General features: G+C 53.8%; 1 protein-coding gene and 1 long non-coding RNA gene across 2 annotated transcripts; one reads left to right on the forward strand and one right to left on the reverse strand.

Annotated features, from left to right (window-relative positions):
• Positions 1–787: 787 nt before the first annotated feature.
• ZNF579 (zinc finger protein 579) lies at positions 788–3,997 on the forward strand. Its single transcript, XM_036833790.1, has 2 exons — positions 788–895; positions 1,889–3,997. Exon 2 carries the CDS (start codon positions 1,891–1,893, stop codon positions 3,577–3,579), a length of 1,689 nt encoding a protein of 562 aa, XP_036689685.1. The 5' UTR covers positions 788–895; positions 1,889–1,890; the 3' UTR covers positions 3,580–3,997.
• A 4,097-nt stretch (positions 3,998–8,094) lies between these two features.
• On the reverse strand, positions 8,095–17,702 carry LOC118885259. The gene is made up of 4 exons (XR_005017471.1): positions 17,530–17,702; positions 14,748–14,879; positions 8,600–8,694; positions 8,095–8,300 (listed from the first exon to the last, which is right to left on the reverse strand). It is a non-coding gene; the product is annotated as an uncharacterized LOC118885259 (long non-coding RNA).
• Between the last annotated feature and the right edge of the window lie 266 nt (positions 17,703–17,968).

Below are 17,968 nucleotides of genomic sequence, written 5' to 3' on the forward strand. Positions count from 1 at the left end.
ATCGTTGCCTCCAGGAAGCCTTCAGGGATCACTCTCACTCAGTGTTGTCTCTGCTCCCTGTAATCCCACTGCATCCTGCTTCTGGCTTTAGAGCACACTCTCCAGGAGGGCCATTGGATCTGTGTCTGTCTGCCTCCTCCGCCAGACCCTGAGCTCCCTGTGGACAGGGTCCAGTGGCCTCTGTCTTTGCCACTGCAGCTCCAGCACCAAGGACAGAGCTAGAACATAGTAGGTGCTCAGTAAATATTGGTGGCTTAGGATCGAGTGAATACATGCTGCAAAATGAGTAACTGGTCTCTTAGGGTCAAGTGGATATACGCGGGGTTTATCACAGAGGAGACTGAGGCTCAGAGAAGGGAAAGTCGCTTGCTCAGGCAGCCACGTGAAGGCTGCAGTCAGGTTCCAGCCCAGATTGCCGGTACTTTCCCTGAAGCCTCTGTCACTGCCTCATTCATCTCCTTTCCCGGCCACCCCCCTCGCCCAACACAGTGCCTGGCACAGACAGGACCTGATAAATGTGTATTTGTTGAAGGAATGAATGAATATGTGTGTCTGTTGGGGAGGGGAGGAAGGGGGGCCGGACCCAGCCCCCTCCTCCCTCGGGGAGCCCAGAGGACGGGGCCCCAGCCCCCTCCCCTTACAGGACCCAGGAGTCCAAGCCGCCCCCCGCCTCTCCGCCCCCTGGGTCCCCTCGTCCACCATCTTCCGGCTTCCCAGCCAGTCTTTCCTCTCTCAGGCTCGGACGAAAAGCCGGGTTTCCGGGGGGAAGGCTTAGGCGGTGACACCGAGCCCAGCCTCCTCCACCCCCCACCACGCTCGGGGCCCTCCCTCCCCGCCACCACCGTCCGCGCTCGGCCGGCCGCGGGGAAGGAAGAAAGGAGCAAAGGAGGCGGAGGTAAGAACCGGGCGCCCAGTCATCGGGGCCGAGCCCCAGGCCCCTGGGCTCAGAAATCTGCAAGGCCTCGACCCGCGGCCCCAGTTCTGCAGATCATGCCTGCGGGAAACCAAAGGCTGGGCCCAGCGGGGAGATCGGCCCCCCCCCTTGGAGACCTAGGGCTCCCGACCCTCAGCAGCCTTCCTCGGGGGTCGGGGGGTGTGGTCCAGGGCCCTGGCCCTCAGCCTCCTCCTCGCTGGAGATTTCGAGCAGCTGGGCCCCCAGCCCCGTCCTCTCCCTTGTCTTTGGAGCTCAGCCCCCTCCCCCAGCCCTCTCCCCCACTGGGACCCAGGAATCCATACCCACCACATACAGAAGTCTAGAGGCTGGGCCCCAGTCATCTCCCAACACCCCACCCCCACCCCCAACCTCAGCACCCGGGATCTCGCCCCCTCCCTCCCTAGCCCCCTCCCTGCCCAAGAGTCTGAGCCCTCCTACTCCCGGCCTCTCCCAGACTCTGGCGACTGGGCACCCACACTCCATTTCCGGGGCCTCCCGATTTTGAATCCCACCCCCTCCACTCCGGCACCAAGGGCTGTTTCCCAGCCCCTCCCCATACGTTCCAGCGGGGCCCCTGGAGGAAAAGCAGTTCACTGACTTTGTCTGCCTCTGTCTCTTCTGCTGTCTCTCTCTGTCTTGTTCTCCCTCCCTCCACCCTGCCATGGTTCCTCTGATCTCTGTGTCTGCACCATCTCTGCCTAAATCTCTTTGTTTTCTCTTCGTCTCTGTCTCTGCTGGGTGTCCCCATCTCTCTCTCCTGCTTTCTGCCTCTCACCATCCTTTCTGTTTCTCCTGGTCTCTGCCTCTCATCTCGGCCTTTTCCGTCTGTCTCTCCTTCCCTTGCCCGGCTAAATATCTGACCCTCTCTGCCTCTCCCTGTCTCTCTGTCTCCTTGTCTCTCTCTGCACACCCCCCACCCCCGCCAATCTCCATCTCTTCCCTATCTCTTTACAGGCATGGATCCGCGGCCTCCTCCACCAGCCCAGGGCAGCCCACCGCACCGTGGCCGGGGCCGGGGTCGTGGCCGAGGCCGTGGTAGAGGCCGAGGCCGTGGCAGGGGGGGCGCTGGAGCTCCTCGGGCGCCCCTGCCCTGCCCCACCTGTGGCCGCCTCTTCCGCTTCCCCTACTACCTCTCCCGGCACCGGCTGAGCCACTCGGGCCTGCGGCCCCACGCCTGCCCCCTGTGCCCCAAGGCCTTCCGCCGGCCTGCCCACCTCTCGCGCCACCTGCGTGGCCACGGGCCGCAGCCCCCGCTGCGCTGCGCCGCCTGCCCCCGCACCTTCCCTGAGCCTGCCCAGCTCAGGCGCCACCTGGCCCAGGAGCACGCGGGCGGCGGGGTCGAGCTGGCCATCGAGAGGGCAGCCAAGGAGGCGGCCGGGTCCGGCTGGAGCCCGCAGGACAAGGGCGCCGAGCAGCCCACCTCTGCAGCAGCGGGCGCCGCGGAGGAGGAGGAGGCGGCGGCGCGGCCCGAGACGTGGTCCGCGGGGGAGCCGGCCACGCTGGCGGCCGCCACGAGCGCGGAGCCCCGCGAGTCGGAGGAGGAGGAGGCCGAGGCCGGGGCGGCGGAGCTGAGGGCCGAGCTGGCGCTGGCGGCCGGACGGCAGGAGGAGAAGCAGGTCCTGCTCCAGGCCGACTGGACGCTGCTGTGCCTCCGCTGCCGGGAAGCTTTCGCCACCAAGGGCGAGCTCAAAGCGCACCCGTGCCTGCGCCCCGAGGGCGAACAGGAGGGCGAAGGGGGGCCCCCGCCCCGCCCCAAGCGCCACCAGTGCTCCATCTGCCTCAAGGCCTTCGCCAGGCCCTGGTCGCTGTCCCGCCACCGGCTGGTCCACTCCACCGACCGCCCCTTCGTGTGCACGGACTGCGGCCTGGCCTTCCGCCTCGCCTCCTACCTCCGCCAGCACCGTCGCGTCCACGGCGCGCTCAGCCTCCTGGCCCCGCTGCCCGCGGCGGGCAAGAAGGACGACAAGGTGTCGGGCGGACGGACCTCAGGGAAGGGGCCCGAGGGGGGCGAAGGGGCAGAGTGCGGGGGCGCCTCGGAGGGTGGAGAAGGCGGGCAGAACGGAGGGGATGCCGCCCCGGCCCGGCCCCCCGCCGGGGAGCCCCGATTCTGGTGCCCCGAGTGCGGCAAAGGTTTCCGGCGCCGGGCGCACTTGCGGCAGCACGGGGTGACCCACTCTGGGGCGCGGCCCTTCCAGTGCGTGCGCTGCCAGCGGGAGTTCAAGCGGCTGGCCGACCTGGCCCGCCACGCGCAGGTCCACGCGGGCGGCCCGGCCCCGCACCCGTGCCCGCACTGCTCGCGGCGCTTCTCGCGCGCCTACAGCCTCCTGCGCCACCAACGCTGCCACCGCGCTGAGCTGGAGAGGGCGGCCGCCGCGCAGCAGGCGCTCCAGGCCCAGGCGCCGCCGTCGCCTCCGCCGCCCCCGCCGCCCCCCGCTGGCCAGGAGGAGGAAGGGCTCCCGCTGCCCATCGCACACATCAAGGAGGAGCCGCCCTCCCCGGGGACCCCACCCCAGCCGCCGCCGGCACCCCCCGTCTTCCTCAGCGCCTCCTGTTTTGACAGCCAAGACCACTCAGCCTTCGAGATGGAGGAAGAAGAGATTGACAGCAAGGCTCACCTGCGCGGATTGGGGGGCCTGGCCTCCTGACCCGCACACCCATCCTCAGCCCCTCCGTTTGACCCCCCGGTTTGCAATATGGAGGAGGGAAGTTGAAGGAGAGGAACCTCCTCTGTGTACCCACCCCTCCCCTTCTAGCCCTCCACACTAAGGAGGGAGGAGGCTGGTCCGCCCCTCCCTCCCCATCGCCCACCCCCAGACCCCCCTGATGCTGGTTAGAAACTGCTCACCCCACTTCTGAAGGCAGGACGCTGATTCAGGAGGTGGAGGACACTGGCCAGAGGGATGGACACTGAGGGGGGGGGGCCCCCGGCCTGGCTGTCCCCCGTTACACACACTGGACACCATCACCTCTTTGGAACTGCCAGACCCTGGGGGGGGGTCCCCAGTGAGCAAAGGTCTGTCCCTGTCCCTTTGTCTGTCTGTGAATAAATGTGAGTCCGTGGAACTCGAGAGAGTGGGGCTGTCTGTGGGAGTGAGGGCCGCCTGAGGGCGTCTGGGTGAGCAGGGATGTGTCCACCAGGCTCGGAGCTTGGGTTCAGAGCGGGAAGGATGCAGATAAGCACATCAGGGACCATGGCGCTCTCAGCCAAGCAGGAAGCTCACAAGAAACAGGAGTGGAGGAAGGCAAGCTGCCATCCGCCCTGGGCATCTTCAGGGATCCCTACGTGGAATCCCTGCTTGCGTTCATTCATCATTTACCAGGCGCAGTGCTAGGCCCCGAAGAAAGCCGCACCATGAGGAGCTGGAATTGTAGCTCTGCACAGCCTAATACGGTTTAGCCACTAGCCCCTGGCGGCTGTTTCCACTTGAGAATAATATCAATACATTTACAATAAAATAATTAAAATGGAATAAGATTAAAAGTTCAGTTCCTTGGTCACACTGTTTCAAGTGCCCAGTATCCCCCTGTGGCTGGTGGCTATGCTGTTGGACAGCACAGATCTGGAACATTCCACATCGCAAAAAGTTCCACTGGACCTTGCTGCCCTACGTAATAAACCAATCTGCAACATAACATCAGGTATTGGTAAGGGCTCCCGAGAAAACTACAGGGCACTGTGAAGAGGGAGCCCGTGGGGAGGGCAGGGCCTCTGGGGAGATGACATCTGACCTTTTGACCTGACAAAGAACCAGGCGGAGGGGCGGGAAGAGCAGGGGCAAAGGCCGTGTGTGAGGTGGTTGGGCGCAACATGTTTGAGAAACCGCAAGGAATTGGTGGTGGGTTGGGGAGCGTCATTTTCTACATATCCTCCAGGTGTGTGTGTGTGTGTGTGTTTAACCCATTTGTTTAGGTCCTAGTAGTGGTGGCGGTGGGGGGGGGGGGTGAGGATGTCTCCAAGCCAATCCTCCTCAAACGCCTTCTCTTTCCTCCCGTTGACGTCCTGCCTTCCCCACCTCTCCCTTGCTCTATGCAGGTAATGACACTAACTACTTAGGTATCTTGACACCTGTAAGGCCAGGCCGGAGAGGGGTGACATCATGCTTGTTTTCCAGGGCAACAAACCGAGTCTTCGAGGCTCAGGAGGGAAGTTTGCTTCCCTGGTGTGATGAAACACAGGCAGAGGGAGGGCGGGAGGGAAGCTGGAAAGAGGGCCGCTGAGAGTCAGGGAGGGGAGATAATGACCACCCAGAGCTTTGCAGAATTCCCTGTGTCCAAGAGGTAACGAGACACGTCTTAGCCGAGCCCTTGGAACGGTGCCTGGCACGTAGGAAGCACTCAACACGTGCTAGCCTGTTTGATCAGCCCTGTGTTCACTATCACCCAGTGCTGGATGCTGGGGGCAAAGACCAGCTGAGCACCTGCCCTCATGGAGCTTACAGACCAGTGGGGAAGACGGATGAGAATCAAATATTGGCACAAATAAATTAGGGTTTCCAAATGAGCCAAGTTCTCCAATGCACTAGCTCCTACAAGAATCTGTAACTTAACCTTGGGTGTTGGGGAGAAGGGGGGCTGGGCTATGCTTTCCTCACAGGCCAGCCACCTCCCCCCGCCCGCCCAGGAACCTTCAGTGGCTCCCTATTACCACATCCCAATGTGGGCCAGAAAACTTTTCAGCACAATCTCATGGACAAAACTCATTGAGGGAGGTGTTTATACAGCCCCATTTATAGAAGGGGCAAACAGAGGATTAAAGCTAAGAAGGCACTTGTCCTACTTCTGTGATCACTAATATGAATTGAGTCCTTCATATTAAAGGGTTACTTTGGGGAATTCCCTGGCGGTCCAGTGGTTAGGACTCCGCACTCTCACTGCCAAGGTCCCAGGTTTGATCTCTGATCTCTGGTCGGGGAACTAAGATTCCACAAACCAGGCAGCGCAGCCAGAAAAAAAAAAGGTTACTTTGTGGAAAGAGCTGAAGACAATGGTTGGCACCTGGGAGGAGGTCTTTGCTGTTGTTGCTTTGTTATTATTATTCTCCCAGGTTGCTATAAATATGATCTCAGGGAATCCTAGTTCTTGATGGGAAACATCCTCACCATTTTCCAGAGGTGGAAACAGCACTCAGGGCGGAAGTCTCTTGTCCAAAATCCCATACCTAGGAACTGGTGGACAATGGATTTGAACCTAGGCTGGACCAGCTCCATGCCCTGAACCCTACATCAGGCCCATACGACCTTCACAATCAGCTCCCAGCCACACAACCCACCTTTCCAGCTCCCCCCGCACACACACACACATCCTGGTCTCCAAGCCCCAAGGCACCCCCCGCCACTACAGGTTTGCCGACCACCTTCCCCCACCCCATACGCTTCCTCAACCTTGACATGCCACATCCGAAGAGAAACATTCCTAGAAAAAAATACAGAACTTATGGCAAGAAAAGGGCCTTAGAGATGGAGCCCAGTTCTCCCATTTTGCAGATAAGAAAACTGAGGCCCACGTACGTGGGACAGACACAGGAAATGGTAAAATAACCAAGTAATTCGTATTATTATGAAGCAATAGTAGTGGTGTTCTTGAATCTAACTCTATTGCTTGTCTTTCCCTGTGGTGAGCATCTTACGTGGACGATCTCAACACACTTGTTAATAATAATACAAAACACATTTCTTGAGTATTTACCCTACATCTCTTTCTGAGGGGATTTACGTGGATTAGCTCACTTAATCTTCACAATGGCATCATTAGATAGTATGGGCTCTGTTTTTTTCTTCTTAAGCAGCTTTGTTGAGGTATCATTTACATTCCACAGAATTCACTCATTTTAAGTGTACCATTCAATAATTTTTAGTAAATTCACAGGATTGTGCAACTATCACCACAATCCAATTTTAGAACATTTCCATCACCCCAGTAAGATCTCTTGTGCTCATTAATCGTCACGTCCCGTTTCCACCTGCAGTTCCAGGCAGCCACTAAAGTACTTTCTGTCTCTACAGATTTGCCTTTTCTGGACACTTCATAGACATGGATCATACAATATGTGGCCTTTTGTATCTGGCCTCTTTCACTTAATGTCTTCAAGGTCCATCCATGTTGTAAATTGTAACAGCACGTTATTACTTATACGGCTGAATAATATTCCATTATATGGACAGACCACATTTTTTTTTATCAGTTCATCATTGATGGGGGTTTGGGCTGTATCTACTCTTTGGCTGTTATAAATAGTGCTGCTATGAACACGTGTGTACAAGTCTTCCTGTAGACGTATGCTTCTGTTTCTCTTGGGCAGATTCCCAGGAGCGGAATTGCTAGAGTGTGTGGGAAGTTTACGATGAACTTTTTTTTTTAAACCAATTCTCTTTGTTTCCTTTGGATTTTTTTTTTTTTTTTTGGAGTTAAGGATGGAAGAAATTTTTTTTAATTTATTTTATTTATTGCTGTGTTGGGTCTTCGTTTCTATGCGAGGGCTTTCTCTAATTGCGGCAAGTGGGGGCCACTCTTCATTGCGGTGCACAGGCCTCTCACTATCGTGGCCTCTCTTGTTGCAGAGCACAGGCTCCAGACGCGCAGGCTCAGTAATTGTGGCTCACGGGCCTAGTTGCTCGGCGGCATGTGGGATCTTCCCAGACCAGGGCTCAAACCCGTGTCCCCTGCATTGGCAGGCAGATTCTCAACCACTGTGCCACGAGGGAAGCCCCCACGATGAACTTTTTAAGAAACTGCTAGACTATTTTCCACTTACCATCCCACCAGCAATGCATGAGGGCTTCCCAAGGGGGCTCCGTTTTCCTGAGAAGGAAACTCAAGTACAGAGATGTGAAATGACTTGCCCAAGGTCACACAGCTAGTAAGTAGCAGATCTGGATATGACCCTGGGCATTGTGGTCCCAAAGCCTGTGCTCTTCTTTTTTTTTTTTTTTTATTTTCCAGTTCTTTTTTTATTGAGGTAAAACATAACATAAAATTTACCTTTTTTAACCATTTATGTGTACAGTTCAGTGGCATTAAGGACACTCCTATTGTCCTGTAACCATTACCATCCTCCATCTCCAGAACATTTTCACGGTCCCCAACTGAAACTCTGTCCCCATTAAACAATAGTAACTCTCTGTTCCCCCTCCATCCGGCCCCCGGCAACCACCCTTCTACTTTCTGTCCCTATGAATATGACTACTCCAGGTATGCAAAGAAAAACTCTTCCGTTTTTCTTCTCTACTCTCCTACAACACTACTCATGGAATACTTCACCTCTGACACTTCCGGTCACCAAATGTGTGTGTGACATTTGGTCACACATCAAGCAATTCTGCAGCAAAGCTGGGTGTCTACAATTCGGTTCAGTTCTGACACTGTCTACCTGCGGATGATGTCAGATCCCACAGATGAAGGGGTCAGTCCCGCAAGACGGCATCTTCCCTCCCCAATCTCAGACACCAGTCAAAGTCTGGGTTGTTACCCATGCCAAAGCCTGTGCTCTTAACCCCTTATACAAGGATTCACCCTAACCTTGTTCACGCATCATTCATTCATTCATTCATTCAGCAACATGTGCTTACAGGTAGGAGAAACATCAGTGGACAAGCAAACAAGGTTACATTCTGGTAGGGGATGCAGATAAACAAATATACTTAGGACATCAATTCAACAAATACTTACCGAACTCCCACTCCGGGCTGGGCACCGTCCTAGGTGTTGATCACCCACCGGCTAATGAAACAGACACAAATCCCTCCCCACGTGGGGCATCCATCCTGGTGGGAGGAGACAGACATGAAAACGCAGTGAGCGAGTAAGTGATGAAGCATCTTAGGAGCGGATGATGTTATGGAACAGGGCGATGCAGGACAAGGAGGGGGTGGGGTGGGAACTGCAGGCCTGTCCAAACAGGAGCCGAAGGGGGCAGCCTCGCAGGTAACTGGGGACATGTCCCAGGGGAGGTGCACAGTGGATGCACAGGTCCTGAGGTGGGAATGTGACCAGCGTGTTCAGGGGGCAGAGAGGCCAGCCTGAGTGGAGGGGGGGGATGGGGGTCCAGATCCAGTAGCAACTCGCAAAGACTCTGGTTTCTTCTCCAAATGAAATGCAGACAGAGGGACTTCCCTGGTGGTCCAGTGGTTAAGACTTCGCCTTCCAATGCAGGGGGTGCAAGTTCAATCCCTGGTCGGGGAGCTAAGATCCCACATGTCACACGGCCAAATAAACCAAAACGTAAAACAGAAGCAATATTGTAACAGATTCAATAAAGACTTTAAAAAAAAATTGTCCACACCAAAAAAAATCTTAAAAAAAAAAAAAAAGGAAAAAAATGCAGACAGAGCCCCAAAGGGATTCATCAAGAGGCTGGCATAATTTGACTTCCCATTTCCCTTTTTTTTTTTTAAAATACTTATTTATTTATTTGTTGGGTTGTGCCAGGTCTTCGTTGTGGCATGCAAACTCTTTTTTAAATTTTTTAAATTTTAAATTTTTATTTTTGGCTGTGTTGGGTCTCAGTTGCTGCGCACGGGCTTTCTCTAGTTGCATGGAGTGGGGGTTACTCTTCGTTGCAGTGTGCGGGCTTCTCATTGCAGTGGCTTCTCTCGTTGCAGAGCACGGGCTCTAGGCGCGCGGGCTTCAGTAGTTGTGGCTCATGGGCTCTAGAGTGCAGGCTCAGTAGTTGTGGCGCACGGGCTTAGTTGCTCCGCGGCATGTGGGATCTTCCCGGACCAGGGATCTAACCCGTGTCCCCTGCATTGGCAGGCGGATTCTTAACCACTGTGCCACAAGGGAAGTCCTCCATCTTTTTAAAAATAAATAAATTTTACTATCTAGAGCCGTTTTAGGTTCACAGAAAAACTGAGTGGAAATACAGACGGTTCCCATCCATTTATCCTTTAAAAATTCATTTCAAAGCAATTTGCAAACATTAGACCACGTCACCCCTAAATACTTCAGCATGCATAACATAAGAAGATATCAAATATTTATTGAACCTTCTTGTCCTTGATAAAATTTAAATTCCGTGAAATGCATGCATGTTACCTTACCATCTGATGAATTCTGAGAGATACAGAACACCTGAGTAGCACAAATTCCTCTCCTGATTTAACAGATTCCCTCTGGCTTCCGTTTGGAGGACAGATTGGTGGAGAGTGGGAGCAGAGGTCCTCTTATGCCTGCCTGGCTTTCTCCTTAAACAACCTTTTTCTTTTAGAATCGTTTTTAGATTTACAGAGAAGTTGCTACGATGGTCAGAGCCGTCCTGTGTGCCCCTGACCCAGGTTCCCCAAATGTTATCGTGTCCCTACGATCCCAAACCAAGAAACCAATACTGGCAGATGCAACCCTTTCCTCAGATTTTACTCGTCGTCCCTAATAGCTTTCTGTCCCAGGATCCCACCCAGGACACCACCGTGGCCTTACTTCTTGCCTCCTGAATCTCCACTGGTCTGTGGTCACCTTTCAGGCTTGTCTTGGTCGTTCATGACCCTGGCCGTTTTGAGGCATCCCTGGAAGAAAGGCCACGCCCACGTGCCCAGCGCTCCCGGGCTGCGCGTTACCCACGTGACTATCACTGAAGACGTTAACCTGCCTCACCTGGCGGTTTCCACGCTGTGCAGTGGCGCCTTCCCTGTTCCAGACTCTACTCTTCGTAAGCAAGTCGCTGAGCAGCGGCCCACGCGGAGGGGAGGGGAAGAAAGCTGCACCTTCTGGAGAGGAAGTATCCAGATACACTTCTGGCGAATTCTGTCCCTTCTCCTTACCCTGTTTATTTATTTATTCAATCATTTGTTTGTTTTGTGTGTGTGTGTGTTTTTGTTTTGGCCACGCCACGCATCTTGCGGGACCTTAGTTCCCCAACCGGGGATGGAACCTGTCTCCCGTGCAGTGGAAGCTTGGAGTCCTAACCACTGGACCGCCAGGGAATTCCCAATCATTTATTTGCATCCGTATGGATTCACAGACGTTTCTTTTATACTGTGGGTGATAGTCAACTACAACATTATCTCATATAAATAGTCTATATTATAGTCCAATGTCACATTATGTATTTCATTGAAGCCCACCTGTGTTTGGATGCCAGGTGCCATCATAGTGAAACAAGCACAGGGAGCTCAATATCTTGTAATAACCGATAAGGGAGAAGAATCTGAAAAAGAATAGATATGTATGTGTGTGTGTGTGTGTGTGTGTGTGTGTGTGTGTGTGTAACTGAAGCACTTTGTTGTACACCTGAAACTAACACAGCATTGTAAATCAACTATACGTCAGTAAAAAAATAAAATCAAAACTAAAAAGAGAGAGAGAGAGAGAGAAGCAGTGCTGAGCAACAAGCAGGAGCTTCTGGCCAGCGTGTGATGGGAGACGTGACTTCAGCCGGGTGACCAAGGAGGGCTTTAGAGGCGGAGGAGTTGAAGACTTGGTCCAGAGGAGTTGGGGACCCGAGCACGCGAGGGGATCTGAGGCACCAAGGGGGCGGCCACCTGCCCGCGGTCATCCAGCCAGGCAGAGCTACACCCACCTTTCCCAGGCACCAGCCCCACAGCAGTTTCTTCCCCCTGTTCCCGGCCCCCTGGGCGGGCGGTTTGGAATTCAGCCTCCAAGGCCAAGTCCCCACGCCTCCACAGCCCCTTATCTCGCCACGCCCGGCACTGTGCCTAGCACCGACCCGCGCTCCATAAATATTTGCTGCCACTTACCCGGCTGCGCTAGCCCCAGCTGCCCTCCTTTGCCCTCCTCCTGAATCAGCTCTTTCGTCTCGAGGAGGGAGCGGGGTGTTGGTGGACCCCACTGTGGAATCAGGGACGTGACCCACCCAAGGTCACCGGGAGAGGGAGGGCCAGAGAGAGAGAGAGAGCGCGCGAGAGCTGGGCGGCGTCCAGATTTCTAATAATGGGATAAGTGCAGCTACTATTTATTATCTTGCCCCTTCGCTGGTGTCAGGCACTTCACACGCATTTTCTGGTTTCATCTCCTCAACAACTCTGCTGGTTCCTAGCACAGACCAGCTATCTCACCTCGTGGCCTGGGACGGGTGAGCCTCTTTGCCTGGGACGACCCCCTCACCCCTCCTCCAGGAGGTCCACCCTACATCCCATGTTTCTCTAGCGATCCCCTGTCATAGGCCCAGGTAAGACGGCCCCAAGATCCCTGCTCCCTGGGTGAATACACACCTCTTCCCAATTATTCAGTCAGACGCTGATTTAGGTGCTGCTGTGAAGGGACAGTGCAGCTGGGACTAAGGTTCCACATCTCAGATAGGAACTGGGTCTTCTGTGGGCCTGCCTCATCAGGTGACCCTCCAAGAGAGACGGGGCTCTTCCTGGAAAAAGAGACTCAAAGCATGAGGGGCGTTCAACAGGAGGGAGATCCTCCGTTGCTGGCTTTGAAGGTGGAGGGGATCCCACGACAAGGAATGCAGACAGCCTCTGAAAACAGAGCGGACTCTGCCCACAGCCAGCAAGGAGGCGGGAACCTCCTCGTCTACCCCAAGCAGAGAACCCAGTCAAGCCAGCCTAAGCTCCTGACTCACAACTGTGAGCTAATAGCAGGTGCTGTGTTTGCATTCGGTCTTCGTTGCTGCGCACGGGCTTTCTCTAGTTGCGGCGAGTGGGGGCTACTCTTCGTTGCAGTGCGCGGGCTTCTCATTGCAGTGGCTTCTCTTGTTGCAGAGCACGGGCTCTAGGCGCGTGGGCTTCAGTAGTTGCAGCATGCGGGCTCAGTAGTGGTGGTTCGCGGGCTTAGTTGCTCCACGACATGTGGGATCTTCCTGGACTAGGGCTCGAACCCGTGTCCCCTGCATTGGCAGGCAGATTCTTAACCACTGCACCACCAGGGAAGTCCTGCGGGTGCTGTTTTAAGCTGCTACATTTGTGCTAATTTGTTACCAGCACAGAAAACAAATGCAATCTCTCTGTTTTGTTTCCTTCAGGGCACTCACTGCCAAAGTGAGTTGGTTTCTTTGATTACTTAATTGCTTCAAGGCTATCCATCTGTATTTGGTTTGCTAGGGCTGCCATAACAAAGTACCACGAACCAGGTGGCTTACAACAACAGAAACGTACTGTCTCACAGCTCTGGAGGCGGGAAGTCCAAGATCATGTGCGGGCAGGGCCGTGCTCCCTCAGAGACCTGCACGGGGAACTGCCTTGCCTCCTTCTGGCTTCTGGTGGTTGACCAACAATCCTTGACTTCCTTGGCTTGTAGATGCATCACTTTGATCGCCACCTTCCTCGTCACGTCGTGTTCTTCCATGCGTTGCTGTCTTCGCTTGGCCGTCTTACTGAAAGGGCACCAGCAGTAATGGATTCGGGCCCATCTTCTACAGTACAACCGCCTCTTAACTAATTACACCTGCAATGACCCTGTTTCCAAATAAGGTCGTGTTCTGAGGTGTTGGGGGTTAGGGCTTCAACCCATAAACCATCCCTACCTACATGTGTCATCTTCCAGGGTGCAAACTGTGGCTGGGTTTTCCCGCTGGGTTCCTAGAGCCTAGAGCACAGCCTAGCACACAGTAGGTGCTTGACTTTTTGTTGTTGTTGTTAAATCGTCTGATGAATTCTTTCTCTGAGCCTCTTTGCATGTCTTTCGAGTGGGGATAGAGATACACAGCAAATAATTGTCCAACACACGAATGAGGGGAGGATTATAACATGCCTCACCCGTACTTGACAGAGGGAGAAACTGAGGCTCAGAAAGATGAAGTGAGTTGCTCAAGGTCAGTGCCGCTGCCACGCTGGCAGCCTGGCCAGGAGGGACCTGGGACCCCTAACACATGTCCTGCACTCCTCCCACCTCTGACCGACAACCTGCTGACACCTTCCAGTGGCTGAACCCAAGGAGAAGCCAGATGCAGCCCAGGTAACGCAGTCAGCAGGGATGACCCGGACCGAGAGGAGAGAGATGGACAAACGGAAGGTCATCAGCACCGGGTGTTCACCCAGAAGGGGAGTCCTCACGCTTGGGAATGTCTTCCATCTCGCTCCCCGGAAGGACACACCAGTCTACACACACCCCCAGCACTGCCTAAGGGTCCCCATTTCCCCACTTCCTGATTTCTGCCTATCCACTTGGTGTCAAGTGGAACCTCCCCTCAGTGCCGTTCCGTGGTGGGGACTGTGGAAGGGTTCTGCCCTAGATGCAGGTAGGAAGGGAATATTGCACCCAGAAGATATAAAAGCAAGAATAAAACCCATTAAAGGTTTGGTCCGCTTTTCACTTTTACCACACACAGGCGATTGCAAACAAGGTCAGTGGTAAAACAAGGTCAGTGCTTCCCTGCAAAATATCTTTTGTTGGTCTAAGTTCTGAGCATTTGCTGCAGATGTTACCATGGCGTTTTAAATACATATATTTAGGGCTTCCCTGGTGGCGCAGTGGTTGGGAATCCGCCTGCCAATGCAGGGGACGCCGGTTCGAGCCCTGGTCCGGGAAGATCCCACATGCTGCGGAGCAACGAAGCCCATGTGCCACAACTACTGAGCCTAAGCTCTAGACCCCGTGAGCTACAACTACTGAGGCCACGAGCCACAACTACTGAAGCCGGCGTGCCTAGAGCCCATGCTCCGCAACAAGAGAAGCCACTGCGATGAGAAGCCCATGCACCGCAACGAAGAGTAGCCTCCTCTCACCGCAACTAGAGAAAGCCCACACACAGCAACGAAAACCTAACGCAGCCAAAAATAAAAAAATAAATAAATACATATATTTAAATACACACATATACATATATATACATTTCAAATGTAACAAATCCAGAAAAGGATGATAAATTATTTGTTATATATGGGAGAGTTTCTTACAAAACTTAACCTCATCTTACCATATGATCCAGCAATCGTGCTCCTTGGTATCCACTCAAATAAGTCAAAAACTCACGTACACAAAAACCGGCACATGGATGTTTATAGCAGCTTTATGTATAACTGCCCAAAGTTGGAAGCAACCAAGGTGTCTGTCAGGAGATGAATGGATAAATAAACTGTGCTACATCCAGACAATGGAAGATTACTCAGTGATAAAAAGAAATGAGGGGACTTCCCTGGTGGCACAGTGGTTAAGAATCCGCCTGCCAATGCAGGGGACACGGGTTCGAGCCCTGGTCGGGGAAGATCCCACATGCCGTGGAGCAACTAAGCCCGTGCGCCACAACTACTGAGCCTGCGCTCTAGAGCTCGTGAGTCACAACTACTGAGCCCACGTGCCACAACTACTGAGCCCGCGTGCCATGAGCCCATGCTCCGCAACAAGAGAAGCCACTGCAATGAGAAGCCCGCACACCTCAATCAAGAGCAGCCCCCGCTCGCCACAACTACAGAAAGCCTGCGCGCAGCACCGAAGACCCAATGCAGCCAAAAATAAATTAATTAATTTAAAAAAAAAAAGAAATGAGCTATCAAGTCATGAAAAGACATGGAGGAACCTTGAATGCATACGACTAAGTGAAAGAAGCCAATCTAAAAAGGCTACGTGCTGTATGATTCCACCTATACGATACTCTGGAAAACAGAAAACTATGGAGACTGTAAAAAGATCAGGGGTTGCCAGGAGATGGCAGGGGAGGTGTGAAGAGTTGGAGCACAGAGGATTTTTAGGGCAGCAAAAAATACTCTGTATGATACTGTAGTGGTGGATACATGTCATGATACATTTGTCCAAACCCATAGAATGTACACCACCAGGAGTGAGCCCTAATGTCAACTATGGGCTTTGGGTGATAATGAGGTGTCAATACAGGTTCATCGATTGTAACAAAGGTACCACTGGTGGGGATGTTGGTAACAAGGAGGCTATGATGGGTGGGGTCAGGGGGTGTATCTCTGTACCTTCCACTCAATTTTTTTTTAAGATTTATTTTTTAAAATTTATTTATTTTATTTATTTTTGGCTGCATCGGGTCTTAGTGGCAGCATGCGGGAACTTCGTTGAGGCGCATGGGGTCTTCATGGCAACGCGCCAGCTTCTCTCTAGTTGTGGCGTGTGGGTTTTCTCTTCTCTAGTTGTGGCACGCAGGCTCCAGGGCATGTGGGCTCTGTAGCTGTGGTGCATGGGTTCCAGAAAAGGTGGGCTCTGTAGTTTGCAGCACACGGGCTCTCTAGTTGAGGCGCCCAAGCTCAGTAGTTGTGGCGTGCAGGCTTTGTTGCCCTGTGGCATGTGGGATCTTAGTTCCCTGACCAGGGATCGAACCCACGTCCCCTGCATTGGAAGGCGATTCTTTACCACTGGACCACCAGGGAAGTCCCCTTCCACTCAATTTTGTTGTCAGCCTAAAAGCTCTGAAAAATAAGTTTATTAATTAAAAAAAGAAAGAAAAAACACAAATCCAGAAGGATGCTGATGGTTCTTCCATGATAATGACTGAAAATCATTCTGTTACATACAGGAGGGGAGGGTGTTAAAATGATCTGGGTGTCCAATACGTCAGGTCGCTGGGGCCTCTGATTAGAATGTGTGCTCTGCCCAGATGGGGATTTTTTTATAGCTTTATTGAGATATAATTCCCATACTCCACAACATGCCCATTTAAAATGTACAGCTTGGGAGCTTTTGGTGCCATCACAGAGTTGTGTGACCATCAGCACGATCACTTTGAGAACATTTCCATCACCCCGGAAAGAAGCACCGCACCCCTTAGGCATCTCACCACCGCCCCGCCAGTGACCCATCCCCTGGGCGACCACTCATCCCCTCCCCGTCTCTGAGATTTGCCTCTGAGGGTGGCAGTTGTTCCCTTGGCTCTCTGACGTGTGCCCAGAACCTGCAACCCTGTTGGATACACCCTAGCGGGCAGGTGCTCCATAGTTAAATGTAACTAATCCGGTTTTTCTTTTCTTTTCTTTTCTTTTCTTTTCCTTTTTCTTTCTTTTTTAGCCACCCTGCCTGGCTTGTGGGATCTTAGTTCCCCGACCAGGATCAAACCCCGGGCCCACGGCAGCTGAAAGCACGAGTCTTAACCACTGGACCGCCAGGGAAGTCCCGTAACTCATCTGTTTTTGTCTGGGTCCCAGTCACGACCGGCTTCTGCTCAGAAGCCTCTTTCTCCTCCACCCGTTGCCCCATCAGGACCTTTCGGAGTTACCTCCGTTAGAGCAGGTAACACCCTGCTTCATACTTTCCTGCATCCCTGTCCTCGACACCCTCCACACTCCCCCCGGATTCCTCCCGCGAGGACAGAACCTATCTGCTCCTCTGCGCGTCACCTCAGGCCCCAGGAAACGCGTGTTGCATTTGAATGGAAACAAGAACAGTCAGCACCCTCGACACACACACACGTGTCCCCAGCTCCTGGCCCGCAGACACACAGCCCAGCAGACAGGCCCAGAGTGTGAAGCGCGGAGCCCAACTGTCCCCGTGTGAGCCCCGACTCCGCCGTTGACCCCCAGCGGGACACTGGGCAGGAGATTGAATCTCGGCGAGCCTCCCTTTCCTCAACTATAAAACGGAGCTAATAATAGGACCTACCTCTCCCCGCTGCAGCGAGGATTAGCACAGGGGCCGGTAATACGCAGAGTTCAGTAAGTACTAGCTATAATTATCGCTAAGCACGCGGGATTTATGAAGTCATGACACACGGCCTTCACTCGGCCATCCGTCAACCTCCTCACCTCATGCACATTTCCCGAGGAGAGGGAGAGAGAATCCAGGGTGTCTCCAGGAACCGTGAGTCCCTCCTTGTGACTGGGGTGTTCGGTGAGATGGGGAGGAGCGGCAGATAAGGTGGGGCCGGTGCCAGCTGCGGGAGAGCTCAGAGGCCAGGCTGGGCAGCTTGGATTCCTTCCCAAAGGCGACGAACGAGGAGCCAGGGGATGCAACTGAGAGCTGAGGGACAAAGGAGATCTCTGAGTGTTAGGAAGATGCCTTCGGGGGGGTGATGGGGGCTCACTCTAGGGGGAGCGACTGGAGTCGGGCAGGAAGCGGGGGTGAGGGTCCACATGGGAGCGGATGCAACCAGACCCCTGGCCTGCAGCCCAGTGGACATGGAGAATGCCCTGATTCTGAGCCCACTGTCTCTAGATTTCTAGAGAGATCTGGCAGGGACTGTAA

This window comes from Balaenoptera musculus, chromosome 19 (assembly GCF_009873245.2).
Source record: "Balaenoptera musculus isolate JJ_BM4_2016_0621 chromosome 19, mBalMus1.pri.v3, whole genome shotgun sequence".
NCBI classification, from domain to species: Eukaryota; Metazoa; Chordata; class Mammalia; order Artiodactyla; family Balaenopteridae; genus Balaenoptera; species Balaenoptera musculus.

Excerpts from the sequence above, each read along its gene's own strand:
- ZNF579 (XM_036833790.1), top strand. The coding sequence starts at position 1,891 with ATGGATCCGCGGCCTCCTCCACCAGCCCAGGGCAGCCCACCGCACCGT.